General features: G+C 38.1%; 1 protein-coding gene across 48 annotated transcripts in view; it reads right to left on the bottom strand.

Moving 5' to 3' along the window:
* Positions 1 to 3457: 3457 nt before the first annotated feature.
* clasp2 (cytoplasmic linker associated protein 2) overlaps positions 3458 to 24445 on the bottom strand; it is a 61078-nt gene continuing 40090 nt past the window's right edge. For 10 of the 48 annotated variants that reach the window (XM_067425147.1, XM_067425142.1, XM_067425145.1 and 7 more), the window contains 18 exons: positions 22953 to 23015; positions 22328 to 22434; positions 21566 to 21589; positions 21186 to 21433; positions 21016 to 21079; positions 18463 to 18519; positions 16090 to 16253; positions 15893 to 15971; positions 12966 to 13109; positions 12699 to 12842; positions 11927 to 12036; positions 11643 to 11802; positions 10730 to 10931; positions 10447 to 10640; positions 10222 to 10350; positions 9244 to 9450; positions 4620 to 4736; positions 3458 to 4519 (listed from right to left, as the gene is read on the bottom strand). In XM_067425147.1, coding sequence (XP_067281248.1) covers positions 4430 to 4519; positions 4620 to 4736; positions 9244 to 9450; positions 10222 to 10350; positions 10447 to 10640; positions 10730 to 10931; positions 11643 to 11802; positions 11927 to 12036; positions 12699 to 12842; positions 12966 to 13109; positions 15893 to 15971; positions 16090 to 16253; positions 18463 to 18519; positions 21016 to 21079; positions 21186 to 21433; positions 21566 to 21589; positions 22328 to 22434; positions 22953 to 23015 — 2303 coding nt within the window. In that variant the 3' untranslated portion in view covers positions 3458 to 4429. The remainder of the gene's footprint in view (positions 4520 to 4619; positions 4737 to 9243; positions 9451 to 10221; positions 10351 to 10446; positions 10641 to 10729; positions 10932 to 11642; positions 11803 to 11926; positions 12037 to 12698; positions 12843 to 12965; positions 13110 to 15892; positions 15972 to 16089; positions 16254 to 18462; positions 18520 to 21015; positions 21080 to 21185; positions 21434 to 21565; positions 21590 to 22327; positions 22435 to 22952; positions 23016 to 24445) is intronic. The other 38 variants (XM_067425180.1, XM_067425161.1, XM_067425170.1 and 35 more) reach the window with 15 other exon arrangements.

Below are 24445 nucleotides of genomic sequence, written 5' to 3' on the forward strand. Positions count from 1 at the left end.
CCAAGACTCAACTAATCTCTGTGATTCTCCATCTGTGATCCTTGGAGAGTCTTTGTGCACTCAAACGTTCCTCCTCACCTTGCGTTTGGAGAATATGCACACACACATCCTCTTTCAGCTTTAGCTACAGCCTCTTTCTATTTTGTAAAGCTCAACAATCTTTTGCTGCGCATCAGAACTATATTCTTTGGTTTCACTCATTGTTGATTAAGGGAATTTGGCTTTTATGCCTCCTTATATTTATACTCCTGTGAAACAAGACATCATAGCTGGACAATTTCTTGTTCCTTGTCACCCTGGTGTTCTAAAAAATGTAAATATACTTCAGAGATATTTTACTCATAATTCTAGGGGTACCAACAATTGTGGCCAACGTGTTTTAGAGAAAATAATTTATTTCATAATGTGATTTACCCCCCATTTTCAATTATTTTACTTAAATGAAAGGTTGGATTTTTGTGATTTTTTTGTTGTTGATAAAAGATCAAAAGGATAAAAAATGCAGTTAATTTTTTTACAGCCATATTTGATCATATTTACCAGGGGAACCAACAATTTTGACCACGACTGTATAAATGTGTGTGTGTGTGTGTGTGTGTGTGTGTGTGTGTGTGTGTGTGTGTGTGTGTGTGTGTGTGTGTATGTATGTATGTATGTATATATGTATATATGTATATATATATATATATATATATATATATATATATATATATATATATATATATATATATATATATATATATATATATATATATATATATATCTTCTAAAAATTCTCCTTTTTTTAAAACTAATAGAACCTAAATGCAAAAAAAGAGAAAAATCCGATCTTTCATTTACTTTGATGGTAAAAAAAAAAAAAAAAAAAATCACACATTAAGGGGAAAAATTAAATAAAATGTGCCTTTAAATCATGTGTCCCACAATTATTGACATCCCTAACATTTCCTCTGAAATTTTTTATTGATTTTTAAAAATATATATTTTTCTGTAGTTGCTAAAGTTGGTCAGGGTATCTAAGAACTTTTACTTAGTAATTCATGACTTCCTGTTTCCCTGGAGTATAAATATGAGTTGAGACACAGAGGACTAATTCTCTTACCCATTTGTCAACATGGCAAAGACAAGAGAACATACCATTCAAGTAAGGCAGATGTGTGTCGACTTTCGGAAGTCAGGCAATGGCTACAAGAAAATAGCCACTCGCCTTAACCAGTCTTCTGAAATGTTATAGGAGGAGATTAAGTGCGGTCTTGTTGGCAAAAGGGGATTGTACAAAGTATTAACATCAGGGGTGCCAATAATTGTGGGACACATGATTTCAAGTGCTTTTTGTTTGTTTGTTTTTTTTACAACCAAAGTAATGTACTTAAATGAAAGGTTGGATTTTTCTCTTTTTTTGCATTTGGGTTCTATGTTGTTTCTTAAAAAGGAGAATTTTTAGAAGTCTACGACCACATCTTAAACAGGGGTGCCCATAATTGTGGAGGGCACTGTATATTAATGTAGTATAAAACCAATATCCTTTTAGTTGAAAATAGGTTGGATGTCTTGTTATAGTTGAAAATGTTTATGCGTGTCTTTGTCCAAAAAATAAAAATTACAGCTAAACAAAATATAACTTCCAGATAATAAATTAAACGACATGGTCATGCATGACTTTGTAATATTAAATACGCTGTGTTTATTTTTCATAATTTTTTTTGATGCATTTTTGAGCAATGAGTAATTAAATTGAAAGGGATATGAAGATTAATATATGAAGATTGTCATCATTTACTCACCCTCAAGTTGTTCCATATCTGTACGAGTTGTTTTTTTTCTCCGTTGAACACAAAATAAAATATTTTGAAGAATGTTGATAATCAGTTGACATGTTAGGAAAAATATCATGGAAGTCAATGGCTACCGTTAACCGTCTGGTTACCAACATTCTTTAAAAGATCTTTTTGTTCAACAGAAGTAAATATTGACACAATTTTCATTTTTGGGTGAATTATCTATCCCTTTAAGTTCAAAACTGGATATGCAGCTGATAGCCGAAGTCCATACCAGCATGACTGTAAAATGACAAAAATATAGAGACAGAGCGATAGCAGTCAGCTGTCTAGAGACCAGCGTGATATATTCAGCTCCAACCCCAATGTTTTCCTGTGAAAATTCATTATGAAACAGGGATTGCCACTCAAGGACACACTCAGGGTGTTTTTACGGTGGTGGTCTGGATAGCAAGGCGCGCACACACACGCACGCACGCACACACACGCACGCACGCACACACGCCTTTGAACATGATTGGGTTCTCTTAAACAGACCACCAACTTATAAAGCAGCTTGGGTTTATGATGGGGATTTATTAGCAGCACAGTGGAAAAGAAACAAGCTCATTCTGCTTGAGAATGGCATTTACATGCAAAGCAAACGATCTCAGGAACTTACGGATGCATAATTCTATGATGGCTATTATGTTGTAAGTTTCTATTTAGCAGGAGAAACAGGACAATATGACACCCAGACCTATTTGTAAGGTTTGCAATGGCCAAATATGATTATTATACTATTTCTCTCATTGCTGTTGACTTTACTACACTTTAATTGTTTGTTATAGACAACTGACTTAAAAGGAGGAAAAACTAAAATTAGTCATTTTAAGCGTGTGCTTACAGCACTTTTACATATTACAAACCCCTCAAGTTGTTACAGTAACTATTCTTCATTGGGCCACTGAATCTGCATTAACAACAACAGTTGGGGCAATAGCCTTAGTCCTAATGGATTTTAATCATGGCTATCAAAATCCAGTGTTCTGTATTTTGCATACGTGAGTTTTTGTTGTAGGTGGCTATTGTAGATGGGTACTGTGCTAATTAATTGAGACGTCTTACAGCTCTTACAGGTTGTTGGCCTTGTTTGTTTCGTTGCTTCTATTGCTCTCCCCTTTTTTTGTAAGTCGCTTTGGATAAAAGCGTCTGCTAAATGATTAAATGTAAATGTAAACTAAAGTCGAGTCAAAAATAAAAATTCCACACGTGTTTTCTGCAGCAGTGTTTGTGTGTGTTGGTTTCAAACACAAAGTTCATCATCATACTTGTACTGTAGCTGTTGGGTAATAAGTGAACACAATAAAAGCACACTGCTATACATTCAGACACGGGTCATAGATATAATGATTTGCTGGTGTAAGCTTTAAGGACCACTGAAATATCTGAAATCATTTGGCGAAGTGCTGAAAACATTTTGTCCATAAAGAAAGTGAATGGGGTCAGGTGTTATTCAGATGGGAACTCAATTTTCTTTCTTCAGTTTAAAATTTCTTCTTTTAATAGAAGAAACCAAATCATACAGGTGAGAAAATGACGAGTTAGCATTTTGGGTTCAAGTTACCCTTTACCTTCATACACGTGTTGCCTTTAGTTTCAAGGGACAGAGAGGAAAAAAGTAATAATGAGACGATTAGTTAATTACTGTACATTTTCTTTATTTTAATTTCATCGTTAGCACAGGTCTAGAAATGCAGCGGGAAGAAAGAGAACTTCCTCACGGGGGAGAAAGACCGACACTACAGGAAAGAAGTGACGAGACAGTTGCGGGATTTAGATGCGTAAATACATTTCTACAAATTTCCCATCAGAGAAGAATGACACTATGCTACTCAAAAGAATCCACACACCCCTCAGGACATCACAAGATCTTCTTGAATATTCCTTTGTAAAGGTATATATACGTAGATACATATTGCCTATGCGGTGTGGCCGCGCCGCGACGAGAATCTCGAGTGTGTGGGTCGACTGATGCGTGGACTGTTGTACGCAACCAGATAAAAAGGTTCAGTTTAATTCATGACATGCATATAGCCAAGCAAAGTATGCCTTATAATAGAGCAAGCTGGACCAACCGCTCATTGTTATGAACTGATATGACCGTTAATAATCGATAGTGAGCAATTAGGAACGTTAATGACACGTCGCTCAGACCAAGAAGTTTTGAACTTCATCTTAAAAATCTGAGTTTCTCAAAAGCTCTTTGATAAAAAGAAATGATCTCCATGTTGCACAAAATGACACCCACGACTCTCTCTGCCGGGTTTCCACCCTCCCCCAATGTTTTGCCCCTGACGCACACACTCGTACACAGGATCTTCTCACTGACAAAGTGACAAAACAACAGCAGACCGCCATCCGGTCTCTCAGACATGAACACGGAGCGATGGTCATCCTAGTTGGGAAGGAGCGTTTCAATACGACGGCACTCCCACTGGGAGGTGATGTGGGGCCGGAGGAGGGTGTCCAGCAGTGGAGGTGGCATGCGGCTTTGCGTATCTGTAGGCAAGCGTATGTAGGTGTTTGTCTGTGTATGCATGTGAGTTAAAAAGCCAGCTAGGGTCCCCTGCACTAAGAGAGTGCTGTAGTTCTGAATAGTGACGGCACGGCTACAGGCCCTGCCCTCCCAGATCTGAAGACTGGTCACTTCCGCTGGAGCCGCTCTGCGCTCGCTTTATGTACAAATTCAACAGTTTCAGCTGGAAAGAGAGAAAAAGTGCATGTTATAGATTATATATAAAGACAGAATGAGGAAAGAGGATAAAAAAAAAAGACATTTAGCAAGAAGAAAGGGCTCACCTTGCTGCCGGACAGCTGGCTGAGGTGAGGTTTCAGATCCTCTCCAATGACAGCATAGATGGCCACGAGGCAAAATACACACGCCTTTCGCACACTGCTCTCAGAGTTATCATAACCCTGTGAATGAGAGGAAATTATAATCAAAACATGCAAAACCATCTTTAAAATGCCCTCATTATGCTGTTTTAAATATTCTCCTACAACAGATTAACATGCATCAAAGATCAAAAACACTAATTTTCTCATAATATATACATTGCAGCATCAGCTCTTTTCTCTCAGCATCTGAAACGGTTCAGTTACAGATTCGGTCTTGTTAAGCCCCTCCTTTCTAAGAGCCTGCTCTGCTCTGATTGGTTAGATGGCAAATTCTAGATATTGTTTATAGTGAGTTTCAGAAACTCACTCATCGCTATATCTGAATTTCAGCTTTGGATCTTCCTCAGCACTTGACACACAGTGATACGAACAGTAGCGATGGCCTCGGTTTTACTGTATCACGAGTCCTCATCCTTTGGAAGTGCATCAAAGAGGATTTGAGTCTTTTCGACATGTCAACAACAAAAAGCAAAATCTTCCAGCCTCAGATACAACTAAAGTGTTTGAGGGTGGGGAAAAGGGCGGCAGCCAATTAAGATCATGAATTACTGACGACTCATTTCAGGCAGTTCAGTATGGCTTCTTTCTTTTGGAATACCGTCACTCTATTTATCATCCAATTTTATCTTTAAAACTCAGTACGTCCATACGTTTAAATAACATATAAAGTGAACTATCAAAGTTTGTTGGCATGTTCTTTAAATCTGCATGTTTGATATTAACAGTGCTAAAAAGTCATTTGAATGATTGATTCTATATCAATAAAAGGAAACAATTAATCATTTGTTCAGAGTTGGATCACACCAGTTTGATTCAATAAAAAGAACCAGTGCATAGAGTCATTCATTCTGGAAACAAACTACACTGATCACGCAGTCCGTTTTGCGCTACAGATTGAACTGCGGAGTTGCTGCATGGTTGAATAAGTGTTTTTTAGTCATAAAAGTATGCACATGATCAAACATTCAACTCCAATATTTTTAAACAACAGTTCTGAAGGCCTGTCCACACCAAGAGTGATAACAATATTAGCATCCAAGCCAGTGCACAATAAAGTTCTGTTTCTTCTGATTGGCTGCCAATGCTTTTATCATTCATCTAATGGTATCTGCAAGGATTTCCAGTGAGGATTTAGACCATATCACATTACTGAGACTGCTCTCATTAGAGTTACAAATGATTTGCTCTTATCATCTGATCGTGGTTGAATCTTCCTATTAGTGTTACTGGATCTTAGTGAACTGCATTTGATACTATCGACCACAACACTCTTTTGAATAGACTTGAAAATTACATTGGCATTAGTGGAATTGCATTGGCAAGGTTCAAATTGTACTTATCTGACCGTTACCAACGTATAGCAGTTAAATTAAGAGTTCAAACAAGTTCAGTATGGAGTAACTCAAGGCTCAGAACTAGGACCGTTGCTTTTCACCTTGTGCATGCTACCCTTAGAAGATATCATTAGGAACCAATGATTAAATTTTGCTGATACTAAAGCTGAGTATTTTCTTCACGCCCTGACAATACATACCAATTTACAAAATTAATGGAATACATAATTGATACAAAAAAATGGGATGACTAGTAATTTCCTACTACTTCATTTGTACTGTACAAGCCACATTTTTACCATCTGTAAATAGTTATTTTACAAGATACTTCTTCTAAAATCGTAAAAATATATCTATATTACGACATATGGTCTCAATGACAAATGCAGAACAGTTAGTTCATGCATTCATGACCTAAAGGCTGGATTATTGTAATGCTCTACTGGGTGGTTGCCCTGCACACTTAATAAACAAACTCCAGCTGGTCCACCGGGAAGTATGACCATATTAGCCCGGTTCTGTCAACACTGCATTGGCTCCCTAATTAAGTATCACATACATTATAAAATGTTGCTAATTACTTACAAAGGATTAAATGGTTTAGCTCCTCTGTACTTGAGCGAGCTCGTAATGCATTATTATCCATCACGTCTGTAGAGGTTTGAAATCTTGAAATATGCAATGGCTTACACTAATAACTGTCTAACATTATTCCAGGCAGCTATTCCCAATCACAGTGTCCATTGTCAGCCCAGCAACACAGTTCAATTAATCCACTTCAGAAACGTTGTTGAAATAAAAGATGAAAATCTCCGGTTTTATTCCTTGGTTTCAGATTTACAAAAGAGAATGTGAGCTGACTAATACACTTCTTCTAGTTACTATAATGAAATAAAAGATTCCTAACAGAGAATTATCTAAAAGTTGGCAGTTATAAGGTAAGAAAACCGTTCGCTTCCACAGTTCTCAAGATCTGAATCACATAAAGAAAATCAACGCAACAAAGCCGGAGTTGATCTGTTCTTAAAGGGGGGGTGAAACACTCAGTTTCAGTCAGTGTCATGTCAATCTTGAGTACCTATAGAGTAGCATTGCATCCTGCATATCTCCGAAAAGTCTTTATTTTTTTTATAATTATATAAGAAAGATGCGCTGTTCCGAGTCTTTCCGAAAAAAGCCGAGCGGGTGGGGGCGTGTCATGTGAGCGGAGCTAAATAATGACGTGTGCAGCAGCGCGCTGCAGTGAGGAAAGTGATTCGCTCTGTGAGGAAAGTGATTCGCCCGCCGCGTGAGGAAAGTGAGTCGCTCTGTGAGGAAAGTGATTCGCTCAGTGAGGAAAGTGATTCGCCCGCCGCGTGAGGAAAGTGAGTCGCTCTGTGAGGAAAGTGAGTCGCTCTGTGAGGAAAGTGAGTCGCTCTGTGAGGAAAGTGATTCGCCCGCCGCGTGAGGAAAGTGAGTCGCTCTGTGAGGAAAGTGAGTCGCTCTGTGAGGAAAGTGATTCGCTCTGTGAGGAAAGTGATTCGCTCAGTGAGGAAAGTGATTCGCCCGCCGCGTGAGGAAAGTGAGTCGCTCTGTGAGGAAAGTGATTCGCCTGCCGCGTGAGGAAAGTGAGTCGCTCTGTGAGGAAAGTGATTCGCCCGTCGCGTGAGGAAAGTGCTAATACAGATCGACCGCCGGCCTATCAGTGGGTAAGTCAGTAGCTACTGGTTATATCACCTGTTTAGCATCCTACAAGCCAGCGCTTTGATGGGCGTAGGCTGTTGCTTTCGCTCTCTCCCTCGCTCTCTCTCACGCGCTTCCGGTAGAATTGTCCGTAAGGCCCATACAAGGAAATTCCGCCCCCACTAACGTCAATGGGGACGCATGATCTCAAAAAACTTGCCGAACCTTATGACTAACCGGAAGTAGTATTTTTGACAAAGAAATACTCCCATCAAACGTCCACCTTAACTTTTGAAACTTTGTCTATGTTTAGTATGGGATTCCAAGTCTTTAACAGTGTAAAAAGATCAGTATGCATGAAACAGCATTTCACCCCCCCTTTAAAGAGGCAGTACACTATTTTACCAATATGTACCAAATCCTAATAAACTCATGAATTTTAGTAAGCTTTTACCTTTTAAGTATCATTTAACATTTTAACCATTACATGAACTTCTAAATGAAATTATTTACCTTTTTAACATTAATTCTCATTCACATTACTATGAATTGTACTTTGGCCTCTACAACGTCTATTGCGGTATCAAAATTTTCGCCAGTTGATTATACCTAGAATATCAAAATCAACTGCAGGTGGTCGATCCTTTTCTTATTTAGCACCTAAACTCTGGACCAGTCTTCCTATCCTTGTTTAGGAAGCAGACACTCTGTCAGTTTAAATCTAGACTAAAAACAGATCTCTTTAACCTGGCATACACAACCCATTATCAATTTCTATTAGTCAAATGATTGTTAGGCTGCATAAATTAGGTCAACCGAAACCCAGATCACTTCCTATTACACCTAATGTACTGGTTACATCGTCTGTCTGTCTCATCCTTATCCTGAGGTTACCGTAGTCAGCCGGATCCAGTCCGTATCCACATCAGATGATGGACCTGCACCTAGACACGACCAAAACGCAGCCCTGAATGTCGGCAGGGACCGTGTCTAAGAGACAATCCCCTGAGAAGGCCTCGACGACATGACAGTCACCAGCACAGATCTTCAACAGAGACCAGACAGGTCCTCCACACAGACCCTATGACCAGTTACGGCTCCATACCGGCGCGATGAATTGATCTTCAAGCAAAAGGAACTGGATGAATATTCGAATGCTACCGATCCTGATCTGAACTCTGACTGGCAAGGTTTTTTTCTTCATTCTGTCACCTGATGGGGTTTGTGTTCCTTGCCACTGTCGACTCTGACTCTCTTAGCTGGGGACACTTAATATTCAACAATATTATTGATCTGACTGCACTGACGCTGTTGCATGAGAATTGAACTGGATGATTAAATTTTTGCAGAACTGCTTTATAGATTAAAAACTAATTTAGTAACTGACGATCTTCACAACAGAACTGAATCAACTCTGAACTGACTTCAGCTGAACAACTGAAATGCATAATTTCCCTGTTATCACTGTATCAGCTGCTTTGAAACAATCTGTACAATAGAAGGTAGAGTATATAAAGCACATTATTTACCTGAATGAGCCCAGGGACGATCTCTGGGAGCATTTGAATGAGCCCCTCTTTGGGCAGCCGGTCGATGACTTTGGTGAGCATCTTGATGGCAGCCAGGTTGATGGGGTAGTCTGCTGACTGGATGATAGGGCACAGCACCTTAATACACTGATCGGGACTTATTGAGGTCGCCAACATAGACGCTGCCTCTTCTGCAGCCCGCACCACCTGATACAGAGAGGAAAGGACATTTTGTTTAGGTTTAGATTTGCGCTTCAGATTGAGTTGTCTGTCTTGCATGCTTCACGTCTTTTTGAACTGTGATCTTGTGCATGTTAAAGGGAAATATCAAAAAATTTAAATGTCCTTACCTTCATGTAATTTCAAACTCACAAGACTTTTTACACTGCTTGTTACATGCAGTTACTGTAGTAATAATTATAAATTATGCATAATTACATGCAACTAACCATAAACCATGCTCTAACCTTAAAGTAAGCTCATGTTGTTAATTATTATTACTCAGTATTTAAAAGTATGATTACACTGTAACATCGACACCTAATAAAGCCTAACCGATTATCGATTAATTGCGTTATCACAAAATAAAACAATTGACTTAAAGCACAACTACGCAACGTGGTTACAAAATCTTTAACAAATTTTAAATATTTGAATAAAGGGTGAAGATGTCAATTTTCATAGGCTGGACATCACTTTTAGCCACTACCATAGGTGAATACAAGCCTAAATTAAATCTTTTCATCATATAAAGCTCAAAAATCGTCTCTTCAGAAGACTTGTACTTTTTTTTCTATCTCTTTAAGAATAATTCGGGGTGATTTTGGAGATGTTCAATGGAGGAAGAGAAAGCTCTTAGATATCATTCAAAAAATGTTTCCTAAGATGCACAAAAATCTTATGGGTTTAAAACAACATGAATGTGAGTAAATGACCATTTTCATTTTCGGGTGACCTATCCCTTTAGGGACGCCTGACCTCTTTGTGTGGGTCTTTATGTGCTTCCAGGGTCTTCATAATGGTGAGTTCCGCATAGTTTTTAAAGCGCCACGGCTGCCTGTTAAGTATTTCCTTCAACACCCGGAGTGCTAATGCCCGAATGACGTGCTAAGAGAGAAAAATAAAGATCAGTGACTAAATTTGGTTGTCCTCATGACTCACATTAGCCTGTGTTTTCAGAAGCAAGTGTGTGTTTGCATTCACCTCTCCATCCCCAAGTGTTTCCAGGAGCAGCAGGAGGATGGTTTTGAAGTGCTCGTCCCAAACATGCAGTTGCGTTTCTCTGATCAGCCGCATTAGCTCACACAGTGCGGCTTTCCTCTCTTCCACTCGTTCGCTGTGATTCGAGAGCTCCTTTAGTAGCTCCGAAACCACCTCAGACTGGTCCACACCACTGTCTGTAACACCATCAGTGGAAAGGAAGTCAGACCCCCACACAGGAGTTTACATGCAATCACTTTACCAAGCAGTTATCGAAGTGCATTACCATCAGTGAGGCATTCGGCATCCTGGTCTGCATCTTTCAGGCTTTTATTAAAAGGGGAGGAGCTGAAGGAGGAGTCAGAGTAGCTCACTGGCTGATATTCCCTTGTTGGGCGGGGACTCGACGAGAGGAGCGGCATAGTATTTAGCAGAGATGTCTTATTATCCAGCGCTGTGCGACCAGAGTCTGTGGTTTGATCACAACCCTGTAAAGAGACACATCCATAACACACTCAAACATCAGTGATATGGTTTTAAATTTCTGTGTATTTTATAATCTTATTACACGGCTGACGGCTCTCTGGATTGATTCTAATTGGTCCGCAGCAAAAAGTCAAACGTGCTTCATACGAGTGCTTATCTGTATTTTTCACCATTGCACATGGAAAAATGCCAGTGCTATCATATTACTCTGCTGTCTTTTTATATCAAGCCATCTCAAGTGTTATTTTAGCATTATTTATATACTATTATAGTATTTATTATAGTTTTATTTTAATTTTAGTTTATGTAATTATGTTGTGCTTTTGTAATTTTTTATTACTTATGTTACTTCTATTTAGATTTTTTTACAACTATAGATTTTAGTTATTACTAAAATAACTGAAATAAATTAAGATTAAGTTATGTTATGTAAGTTTTTCCATCTAATATTTATAATTTATTAAATTTAATCTTTATACAATTAATGAAAACTATTTATTAATGTGTTTTTTGTTAACAATACTGCAAAATGGTAATATTGCAACTGAAACATTATTACGTATGAATAGAAAGCCTATTATGCCTTTTTACAAAGTCTTGATTTTGTTTTTGGGCTCTACTACAATAGGTTTTCATGCTTGAACGTTCAAAAAAACCCCAATGTATTTTAAACTTAATCACCACTGGCTGACAATATCTCCTACTTAACTTGCCTTCCTTACCTCTTCTCCACCATCTCCATCTCTTTTCCGCGCTGGCTCTGTCATGTCCTCTTGGCTGCGGACGCTGAAGTTCTGGATGGCCTGACTGACTCCTCTTAGGGAGCTGTAGATCTCCTCAGAGTTCATGTTCTCGGTATCGTAATCAAATGCACTGTGACATTAAATGGAATGTTTAGTTACGTATAAATGCTGAGCAAACAACTACAAAACACAATTTACAGCATTTATGAAGTAAATCTATGTCAATGTTTGTAGTCTGTGACCCAGTGGCGTGCCTTGGTGAAGGTGTGTTGTGTTGTGATGTGTTGGTAGGGGATGTTAAAGGGCTCGACCAACTAGCTGGTGATCTTGGGGTGTGTCGGGTGAGTGGGCTTCCCATTGTAGCCTGCAAGAAAGAAAGAAAATTATGTCTTAGTGCTGACAAAAAAGTGGTTCAGAAACGGTTCTTACAGGCCCCGTTTACACCTGGTATTAAGATGTGTTTTGGTCTGATCTGACCGTAAGTGGACTGATCTGACTGTGAGTGGACAATGCTAAATACAAGCCTAAACGGGGCCTAAAACGAGTCGAATGTGTTTAAACAGCCACAAAAGACTCTCCGCCTACTGACCTAATTCATAAACATTATAGGAAGCACTCGAACTAGACAAGATTTAAACTTTGTCGTTTAAAGATTAAAGCGTACCAAGCACAATGTTCTCTTCCGATTCCTTATTTCTAACACACACTCACACAGGGTTGGGTGTGATCTTGTGGCTGTCAGAACAGAAATGAAAACTGATGCTCTGTCTCCGTGCACGTTCATATGTAAACTGAGCAAGCTAATTTTGTCCTTTAGATTGAAAGATCTGGAAAAAAAAACTCTTACAGTTACCCGCCCATAGACCCTCCCCTCGAAGAAATCAGTACAGAAGTGGTTGAAAGCAGATACAAGAGACAGATTTAAACAACATGTGTAAATGGGAATGTGACTTTTCTACTTCCGATCGATCAAAAATGCATCTTAATACCAGCTGTAAACGGGGCCAGAAATGTGATGTTAATCACCTGGGCAGCGTTGCCTGTGTTCCGTAGGTGGTTCTGCAACAATTTGGTGGCTCCGTCCTGAAATGTTTTAGGTAGTGCAGCAAGAAGCATTGTGAACTCTGGTGTGTTCAGCTGGAACAGCGAGATCAACACAGACTGCGCTGCCTGTAATCAAAGCACATAATTCAACCAATTAACATCAAACTATAAAAAAGAATGAGAGCTCATGATGTCAAGCAGAAAAAGTAGAAACATTAGAAACATCCTTAATGTAATAAGCAAATCTACCTTTCTGACATCCGAGCTCTTTGGTTCGGTGGTCCATGTAATGATACGGGACACTGCCAGTCGGGTTTCACTCGAGTTGACAAAATCCTGTGGCTCCATTTGTAGTGTCAGTGTTTCTATGTACTTCAATATGGCCACCTTCACCTGAAACATCATTCTTATGTTACATCTCTGCAACAAAATCATCTAAGGCATTTTATGTCATCCAAGACAACAGTAACATTCACTCCAAACATTTTACCTCAATCACAAACCCTCCTCCATTTAATCTTCTCCACATAAAGACCAATCAGAATCAAACATCAACGCTGCAGTCCATCCGTTACAGACAAGCACAAAAAAAAAATCACGTAATCACGGCTATTATTAAATCCGTGAAAAGAAGCAAGACAGCAGGGGGAAGTTGGGGTGAGCATGACGGGTGTGATTGGGCACAGCACAGCGTTTCAAAGGTAAAGGCTTGTGTATTTGTGTTGCGCCCTACTCTCGTTCACTGACGTCCCTCTCTCTCAAACATCAACCAAAGATGCAATAACTAGGCTGCCAAAAACACTTTCTACACAACCTTTCACATGTTTGGTGTTGGTTTTTTAGTCTTTAGTGCTCAGCAGGGCTGCATTTAGTTGATTTGAATTAAAAATACAGTAATACTGTGAAATATTATTACATTTAAAATAGCTGTTTTCTATTTGAATATATGTTGAAATGTAATTTATTTTTTAGTCAAATGAACCTTTAGAAATCATTCTAATATGCTGATGTACTGCTCCAGAAACATTTCTTATTATTATCAGTGTTGAAAACAGTCGTGGTGCTTTTGCTGAAACCATGATACTTTTTTCAAGATTCTTTGATGAAAAGAAATAGAAATCTGTTGCAACATTATACATTTCTATACTGTCAATTTGATCAATTTATCACATCCTTGCAGAATTAAAAGTATTAATCTCTAAACAACTCTAGAAGTTGTGAATTATGGATGTAATTTTGCGTATGAAGATTCTGTGAGTCGTTTATTTCTGAAACTGGATTTGGCGGGATAAAAGTCGAGCTAGCTCAGCTGAGGGGTTTTATTTGTTACAGAATTGCTTCCCCTGTGTCTCACTGACCTGGACTGCTTGGTTCCACAATTGGATATTTTCCTGCAGTGTGCAAGCATGCCGTCGCTTTCTGAGGGGAAGCAATTCTATAGCCCCGCCCCCGTACCAGCAACAGCGCCTTCTCCCCGGCTTCAGAGAGAGAGAGGGAGAGCACGTCAATGAAAGGGAGCCCTGACAGACACGCAGATAAGGGGGAGAAAACTGGACAGGGTGCGGTCATACTGCTGAAAAACGATGCCGAATATGAGGTAGATGAAAGGGAGGTGGTTTGGTTAGAGGGGATTTGGTCAAATGTGGTTATGGGATTGGTGTAGGGCAGTGTTTCCTACAGGATATTATTGTTGCAGCTGGAGATGTCGACATTAAAAGTAATAACATTTTTGGTAGCACGTTATTTTAGTGTCCTTGCAACATGTACTTATAGTAATAATAATTATAAATGATGAATGATTGCATGCAACTAACTAGGGGTGTTGAAATTAATCCTTGCATCGCAATGCGGACATGGGCGATTCTGCATCGATGCAGTAATAGACTAATCGATTATAGTCTACTGCCGTTTCTCTGACATTATTCTATAATATATTTTAATGTATAAAATGGTGGAGGGAGACGAAAAACAAAAGCAAATACTTAAAGAAATGCACCCACTATTTTAACATTTACAGCATGTGAGTGTGCGCGCGAGGCTGTATGCGTGTGCGGGTTATTATAACCTAAGCACACTTCTTGACAGTTTCATGCACTTTTAGTATTTATTTACTAGTGTTTGTTAGTTCTAAATGCACCGGTCATCTGCTGTGCTCATCTGTGTTGATGTTTGCTACATTCAGGAAGTGTTCTTAAAAAAATCATATATCTGACAGCTTATATTCAAAATGTAGCCATGTGCAGTAATAGTGAAAATTGAGGATGCAACGCATAATTGAATATCACGATAATCGTTATTGAATTGAATCGTGAGACCAGTGACGATTCATACCTCTCCAGCCAACCCAAACCCAAATCTCAGCCCAATTATAAGTATATGTAGTCAATTAATCGCACTTACTAATTAAAATGTATAATTACACTGTTAACTTAAGCAATTGTTTTTATTCAAATTAAATTAATTAAACTCTGAAACTCAGGTAGGAGTAAATTTTTAAAGATTTCTTTAACATATATCATTAGATTGTCATGTAATGCTCTCTGTTATTATTGAGAATTAAAACTATGATATTTGTGCCTTGCCAACAAACTGAAATAAATTAAGCTTAAGTTGAATCACTAAAACTACTAAATTAAAACTGAAATAAAAATAAAGCTATATAGAAATTAAAAAAAAACCTACTAAAATAAATGAAAATATAAAAATAAAAACTAATACAAAATGTTATTAACTGCTATTAAAATAACTTACCAATACAACCATATCAATACAACACAAACGTGCATTTATAGTATTGTAAAAAAAAAAAAAAAAAAAGTTCATTCATTAATAAGAATGGTAACAATTGGGTGATTGGTTCACAAATTTGCATTAGCAATGCAACAACTAAAACTCTTCATATTCAGCTGCGGTGCAGGAAACACTGAGGTAGAGGTTGGAGATTCTTATGCAAAACAATCTCCTTGTGGTTTGCATGAGCTTTTATGGAGGGGTACATTAAGCCAAAACATGACATCCTGTAGAAATGCCAAAGCAAGCACTTAAGCAAGACCTGACAGCCACAATCTGGGTTACTTTTACGTTCTCTGACACCAACATGTTGCATAACACTGTCAATCCGATTCACTCATCCATACAGTGAGAACATACAGTGTCACTAAAAAAAAAGCACTTACCTTTAAGTTTGGTGTCTGTGTTTGGTCAACTGTGAATCTCATCAGGATGGTGAACTGCAGATCATTCGGGAAAGATTCTCTGAGGACAGACACAAGAGAAATAAAGCAGTTGCAAAGTTACTTATAGTTGGTAGAATGACTAGAGTGGAATAATCGAAATAAAGTGTAACGGCTTCCAATTTTGTCATGCAACACACCTTGTGACGTCTAGGGCTTTCTGTACTTTGGCTTGTACTGAGCCGAGCAGGTCCGCTCCCATTTTCTTCAGCAGTTGTGTGAGCAGCACAAAGAGCCAGTCCTGCAGATCCTCCTTATGAACCACAATGAAGTCCACAAGTGTCTCCAGAAACATGCTGAACACCTGTGCAAACACCATCAGCAAAATAAACAGCAGAAGTTGTATATAACAAAAGTTAAATCAATAAGTAATTAAAAACACAAACATGTACATTTACACAAGTAATCAGTTTTGATTCATGCATCCATCTTGATCAGTCATTGTTTACTTGATAGAGATGGTTATGGCAAATATTAATGTTGCAATGACGCAAGAAAAAAACTTTTTTTCTCCAAGTTGGAAAATGTATAAGCAGAGCCAATGTCATCTTCATCTGAAACTGTGATAAGCAAGATATATAATTCCCAAAACTTGACAAATTCTAAAAAAAAACATCTCCAAGCATTTACACTTGTTTTCTATCAGATTTGAATGTTGCGTGATTGTACTGAAAGGTTTACTAGACATTGCCAAATCGTTGTCATTTCGGAATAAGTTCACGTGGGTGTTTGAATCAACATTGTGATTTTATCGATTAATTGTGTAGCTCTAATAGTCTTTATGTAATTATTAAAAATGATATTAATGGGGAAGTAATATAAAAATACAGAAATATAGGGAAACAAAGTACATGATCTTAATTAATCAATAAATTTCAATTTGTATGTAAGAGAATCATTTGGTTTTAAACGGCACACTATAATTTAAACATCTGTTTCTTTTAAACGATAAAGGCACTACTAAGTTATTTACCTACTTGAGAATTTGTTTCATAAATAACTAACCAATTTTTTGAAGCATTAATCATTCAGATTACTGATGGGATATTGAGGTTTACAATAGACACTTTTTAGATATACTTGATTAGTTAACAGCAAAGCCATAGATTAATAGCAGGATCAATAGCATTGTCATCTGTTAGACCACATATTCATCATCCTATTTTGTTACTGATTAGTATATTAGTAAAGTGGATTGCCCTGTTAGTGCTCAGTCCCAAACACAGCCAAAAACTGAATGAATGCTTTCCATCTATTTACTAGAGCAGCATCTCAGTTTCTGGATATAGACATGGCACAAAAAACAAGCAGTCAAATAAAATGGGGGAAAAAATGTGCACAAAAGTTAACCAAACTTACTCTCTACAGTTCCACCACAGGGAAAGGCATGAAAAGAAACAAACACACTGGTGAATTTCCATAAAAACATAAAAAGATAAAGATTCACCATCTGTGGGACCATTTTTGGAACATAAAATGTAAAAAATTAAAATGAAAAGGTACACTATGTAACTTTTTTTGTTTAAAAGTCAATACAGCATTAAATGTTTTTGTTTTTGTCTGATCGATTCACTATGGTAAGCCTATATAATAAGTGCTTATATTTTAGACCTGACGAGAGGGTTTTTAATGGGAAAATGCATACTTCACCCGCCCGTGTCTCTTGTCAGATCTGTAAATAGAGAGAAGTTGCTCTGGCTGATTTGACACGTGTCTGGTGTGGGAGTGGTCGAGGTTAGTTGTCACAACGAGCAAGAAATCTTAAACATCCGGGGAATTTAATCAAATGCCAAACAGAGGAGGGTCTGCTGGCAAAAAGAGAACGCGACAGAGCTCGTAATAAAAATAAATAAAAAATCGGCTTGGGCTGTTCGGAGACGGCGAGAACTGAGGGATTTGAAAAAGCGACGCGGAGATGATGTTTTAATTACTCAACAGGTGAGTGAGATATTTTACTAAACAGATAAACTGTCACATATAGCTCATGTAAAGCATCATCTATTGTGTAGGCTCATTTCATTATAGTTGTAGCAGTAACATCTTCAGCAAATCAGCTTTAGATCCTTTACAGCTAAACTGGTTATATCTCTAGTAGTGAATGTTTTATTAGCAGTAGAATAGCCATATTCATCGGCACAGTCTTGCAGAGCCAAAGCAAAACCAAAACAATGTCCTTTCACAAAATGTGTGCAGTTCTGTTGTTAACCGCTAGGGGTCCAAAAGTTACATAGTGTACCTTTAAAATGAGTAAATCATTTCATTTTAAAATTTAAACATGTTACTGCACCATACTATGGAAATAATTTTTGAAAACATAAAATAGAAAGAAAGAAAGAAAGAGAAATAATGCTCCCCAATAAAACAAGACCATAAGACATTTATATCACTTATATATCCATAGATTTACAATATCCACAAAAAAGGATCCAGGGTTTTCCAAACCATTGAAGAACAGATCTGGGGGCTGTAGAATATAATCATGTTGGACAGGATTGCGAGAATGACTTTTGTACCTTAAAAGAGGCAGAACTGATACCGGATTCTGCCGTGCCGAAGCCTCTGGAGTCACGCTGCAAATCAGAAAGAGTGGCGGGCCATGAGCCCTGCAATCAGATATATGGGGGGGAGCTACGGCCTACCCGACAAGATAGAGAATGCCAGAAGGAGGTTCCAGGGAAACGTTATAAGCCAGAGAAAGAGAGACACCTCAAACTCGAGTTAGTCTGTGTGCGTGCGTGTAGGACTGGGCTGTCAAAGTTGTGGTGGTGGCGTTTCTGCAATTTAGACTATCCTATTTAAAAAAAATTTAAAGATATAATTGTTTATATTTATTTAAAAAAAGACACTATGCCAACATGAAATCTGTCTATAACCAAGTGTGCCAAACACGTCCTGAAAAGTGAAGCCAAAGAGTATCGATTGCCCTCATCTGGTTGTTCCCAGTATAGCTTATAAACCCCACTCCTCCATGTATTCTAATGTGATGAAAGACAAACTAAACAATCAAATTACACTTCAAAACAAATTTTTAGGTCATTTTAGGTAGTTTTTATCATGCTAATGTAAGTTCAAGCGTTCGGTTTTTTTTTAAAATAAGTTTGGTTTTAGTTGTTTATTTGATGCTATAAAAACAGGGACTGATTATAAAAACATGATTGACAGCTTCTCTAAGCGAAGTTGTCATTGAAGCACAAACAGAGTTTTTTCCGGGATTTTCAGGAGAAGATTGGAGCTTTAGCTTTAATTTCCACATTTCCACAATTGTTTATTTTACACCAAAGTCATGAATTGCAGCTAACAGATACTGCAGGAGTGTAGGTGGTGTTTTGATATCTACTATACTTCCTCTACTTTTCATACTCCCTGCTCTTTACTGCGCAGACTTGGGTCCTGCGTTTTCTACTGCACAGACTCAGGTCCCAAATCAACGCAAAATGTCAGTGCCATATTCAGGCATTGGCGGCTTCACTTCTCTCCAATAGAAGTTTGTAAAGGGGTGTCGTCCATCCTTTTAACAGTCTATGGTCTATCTGTACTCAAACAATGCTATATTGAACTCATGTGTGAATTCCTCATGTCTTTCCTAATGTCCGATGATTTAAATAAAATTGATAATTAAAAGCGATAGTTCACCCAAAAATGAAAATTCTGTTATTAATTACTCACCCTCATGTCGTTCAAAACTCGTAAGTTTATCTTCGGAAAACATATTAAGACATTTTTGATGAAATCCAAGAGCTCTCTGACCCTTCCATAGACAGCAATTTAGTTAACAATTTCAAGGCACATACATGTAGGGAAGACATTGTTAAAACAGTCCATGTGACTCCACTGTAGTCACATGGACTATTTTAGCATCTTTTCTACCATTCTGGTAGCCTAGAAATCAAGACGCACCCCAGTGGCAGCAAATCTAATTTGCAGGCAGGCTTGTCTAGCAACTCTCCGTTGGCTTGCGAGCTGGAAAAACCCAACTCAGGTCAGGCCAATCACATTGTGTAGAGTTTGTGTTCCACATGCTACTTGAAAACCAAGAAACTGCCGATAAGGCGGTCTTCTGAACAGTCTTTGGCCGCCACTCTGGGAAACTCGGAGTTAAGTTTTTCTTTGAGAAAAGAACGGCACTTAAAGTCATTCTTAAAAAGGGAAGATGTGTTCTGAGTTTTGCCGACCGGATACGGCAAAAGTTTAATCTGTTAACTAGCTAGATTAGTTGGTTGTAGCGCTATCCTATAGCGTGCAGAGGGACTTTGAAAGACAACCGTTTTTCCCGCCCCCTGGATTAAGCCCTTCCAACTTCATCTTGATGTGGGTCTGGCTTGTCAGGCTACTTTTCTGGACCTATGGATGGTTCAGAGAGCTCTCAGATTTCATTAAAAATATCTTAATTTGTGTTGCGAAGATATTCGTAGGTCTTACAGCAGAAGTCTACAGCTGCTACCATGCTCCTGGGGACCCACTGTCCTGCAGAGTTTAGCTCCAACCCTAATTAAAAGACAGGTGAAGCTAATCAAGCTCTTCAGGAGCACATGGTGAAAAAACACAGGCAGGTGTGCTGAAGCAGGTTGGAAATAAACTTTGCAGGAGAGTGGGCCCCTAGGAGCAGGGTTGAAGACTTCTGTCTTACAGGTTTGGAACGACATGGGGTCGATTACTTAATGACAGAATTTAACTTTTTGGGTGAACCAACCCTTTAAATTTTTTCGTGAATTGTGACAGTCCCAGTATGTGTATGCGTGAGTGCAAGCATGAAAGAGAGGAAAGCTACGGAGGAAGTTTGGGCCGGCGTTGCAGTGATTGAAAAAAGACGAGCTTTTAATTTTTCTGTAATCAGAAATCCACTCAAACCAAACCATGCGATTAGCCACGGTTTTCAACCCGAGAGTTAGTGTACACTGCACATGCCCAAGAGTGTGGATCTGTGAGTCTGTGGCGAGAATATGGGCTGTGGGTGAGGCAGAATCCGATACAGTCAAGCAGTTTTGTGTGATGCAAGAGTTCATGCTTGTTTATGTCCGGAGGAGTGTGTGCTTGTGTGTGTGTTTGAAAGCGGCATGCGAAGGTACCTTGCTGTGTGGGTCTGCAAACATCCTGGTGAAAATTTCACATAACCTCTTCAGCTCAACACGGCTGAAATGGATAGAAAGAACAAATGAAACACATACTTGTATTGAACATGGAGTTTATTTACATATGAAACCAAACTCAGCCAATATGAGAAAAATGTGTGTGTTACCTGAGCGTTCGCTGGTTTTTTAACAACGCCTGTAATCCAATCAGCCCCTCTTTTCTCTCAGACCAGTTGGCAGAGGCACAGCGATTAAGCACTTCGGCCACGTCCTCAGTCTGCCGCATATATGTTGGAATGCTGCCATTTCGGGAGCTGTACGAACGCTCTGAACACGCGCTGGAGGCGTCGCTATTTGCATCATCATCCGAGTACATCCCATAGGTGTCATACCGCCGCCGGGCTGGTTTCTTCTGCTTGGAAAACAAAAACAAAAAAATCCAAATGATCATTTTAGGCATTAATTAAACTGAGACAAGACTGGTGAAATGTTAAGTTTAACATCAGCTTTAATGCAGAGAGACAGACAGAAAGCCAGACAGACTTACCTTTCCCCGCATATCTCCTAATAGCTGGCAGCATTGATAAAGCCAAAGGTTGAAGTTAAAGCATGATAGACGAGTTAAACACAGACATTTAGCGCATGATACAATGGTTATGTGAGTACAATGAGAACAGTTCTTTCCATAGATTTGCACAATGTGTTAGATATTTATAGTAAAAACAATTGTATGGATCAGTACTTTTGGACAAGAGCATGCATATACAGTATACAAACTACCATTCAAAAGTTTGGGTTTCAAATTTTATTTGAAAGAAGTTATGCTTATCAAGACTGCATTTATTTGATTAAAATAAAGTAAAACATCACTTTTGTGAAACATTGTGAACAAAATTGAATTTACAGCAGCCATTACTTTATGTCTTCAGTGTTACATGTTTCTTCAGAAATTATAATAATAATAATAAGCTGATTTGGTGGTCAAGAAACATTATTATTATGATCAAGGTAAAAAATTGTTATACTGCTTCACATTTTTGTGGAAACCTTGATCATTTTTTTTTCAGCATTCTTTGATTAATAGAAAGTTCAAAATAACAGCATTTACCAAATAAATGCATCCTTGCTGAACGAAAGTAATTTGTTTTAAAACAAAAAAACTTGCTTGCCTCAAACTTTTGAATGCTATATATAAACAAAACAATAATTGATCTTTTTTAAATGGCTAAGCATACAATTCTGGGCATGTAAACTTATATGTGAGTGTAGTGTAAGCAGAGTTCCTTTGTATGACTGTATGTATATGTACCAGAGCATCGGCCAGGGCTTCCTCTACATCTGATCCAGTGTTCAGCACTCTCATGGCACTGACTGAAGATGAGAGACGACTGGACTGAGACATACCCAAACCAGAACCTACAACACACATCACACATTTCACACACACATCCACAAATACAAATAACACCATGTCCAAAAAAAAACAAAAAAAAAACACATGCAGTGATTTTATCAATACTGAGGAGTCAATTAAAATAATACAACAATAAAACAGACTCCGAGATTAGAGAACTTAAAACAAAAATCAAAATAGAAAACATTTATGAAAAATAACCACAAAATGCCCAAACAGCAACAACAACAATTCCAAAAACAAAGACACATGGAAAAAAACACGTTAAATTCAGGAAAAAAAATCATAAGTGACACAGTGAAAGGTTTTCCACATGAATCTACTTGAATACGGTTGTTATCGAGATAATGGGAGGAACGGTTGTTATGACTAAGCTTAAACTTAAAGCATGCAGGTCCGATGGAGGCTAAACTGAAAGAAGCAGAAGGATGAGATGGAAAATCAAAAAGTGACAATGACTTTAAAAAAAAAAAAAAAAAGGTTTTGAAAAGAGTCCTGTGCCGCTGGGGTGACAGTTCACCTGCTGCCCCGAAGGCATCGGAGGCATGAAGAGCACCAGTTGAGCGCGAATAATGCCGGGATGCTGCAACACACACACAAGAATGCAAACAAGCACACACGCGTAAATAACCAGGCCAGTGTTAGAGCTCACCAGAGAAACTCCCAATTAGCAGTAATGTGAGAGTGTGCCATCACCAAACACACACATGCCCCGCTGTGACACACATTTCACACACTTCAAGTGTCAGTGCTGAAGGATATTAGTCCAGTTCTGCAGAACAGCAGGAATATTTTCACACTTTCATCTGGGCAGTGTTAAATGAGTCATACCTTACATCAAAAATATCACTGGAAATGGACAGTCTCCATCTTAAATGTTCTTATCTTTATTCAACTTTGTGCCACTCAAAATAAATGTGGGACCCACTTTATATTAGGTAGCCTTACCTACTATGTACAAACATTTTAATAAATAATTTGATACAATGCACTTTTTGTGTACATGCATGTTTTTACAATGTACTTGCATTTTTAAAATTACCTGAATGTAATTACACCTGTAATTTCTGTAGTTACATTTATAATTATTCTGTTGACATTTCCTTTACACCTACCCCTACCCTTAAACAGACCCACACCACCACACCTGTCCCTAACTTTACCTGTATCCCACCTCAATGTCAGCAAAAGTGTTTTTCAATACAATATGAACACAATAAGTACATTGTACTTATTTTTTATGTAAGTACATAGTAGTTAAGGCCGCCTAATATGAAGTGGGACCTAAATGTGAACTGAAAATAAAAGTATGTATAAAGTAACTTTACACATTTTTGGTAGACTGAGGAACATACTTGTCAGAAATCTTGCAGATATTTATGTCTGTCAAACGCAGTGCTTTATACTTATGTATTTGTCAATGAGAAATACAGTCACAAAGTATGTTTCTTCCTTATATAACATTTTTGTGCAAAACAGAATATTAAACAAGATAAAAACCAAGTATGGTAGGAATTGATGACGAATGTGCATTTTAAAAAAGCCTTAATTTCATGTTGACTATTAAGGCTATTCCTAATAATTCCTGAGGTTTTTCCTTTACGATAACTTTTCTCTGGTGTGCTGATTTTACAGACCATCTCAGAGAAACACTTGTGTCAGCATCCATCAGTAATGTTCACCATGTAAGATGAGGAGGAAAAAAAAAAAAATCAAGGGAAGAGGAAAACTACTTCCTGACCAAGCTGAACCATGTGAGGGATTTTAACACCACATTTCTTAAAACAATGTGTGCTAGCAGTGCAGTACAAACATTCATGTTTGGCAGCTGCAAAAATTTGAAGCCAACCGAGTCCAGCAAAGAGCAAAATGTGCAAAAGCTTGACTTTCATTTTCAAATGACGCAAAGGAGGACATATCACTTTTCAACATGCCATGATCTTGTCTAAATGTTTAGGCCCCTGCTGTGTTGAAGCTGATTGGTCCCGGTAGATGAAATGGTTGCCGTGGATA

Source organism: Pseudorasbora parva, chromosome 19, assembly GCF_024679245.1.
Source record: "Pseudorasbora parva isolate DD20220531a chromosome 19, ASM2467924v1, whole genome shotgun sequence".
Classification (NCBI taxonomy): Eukaryota; Metazoa; Chordata; class Actinopteri; order Cypriniformes; family Gobionidae; genus Pseudorasbora; species Pseudorasbora parva.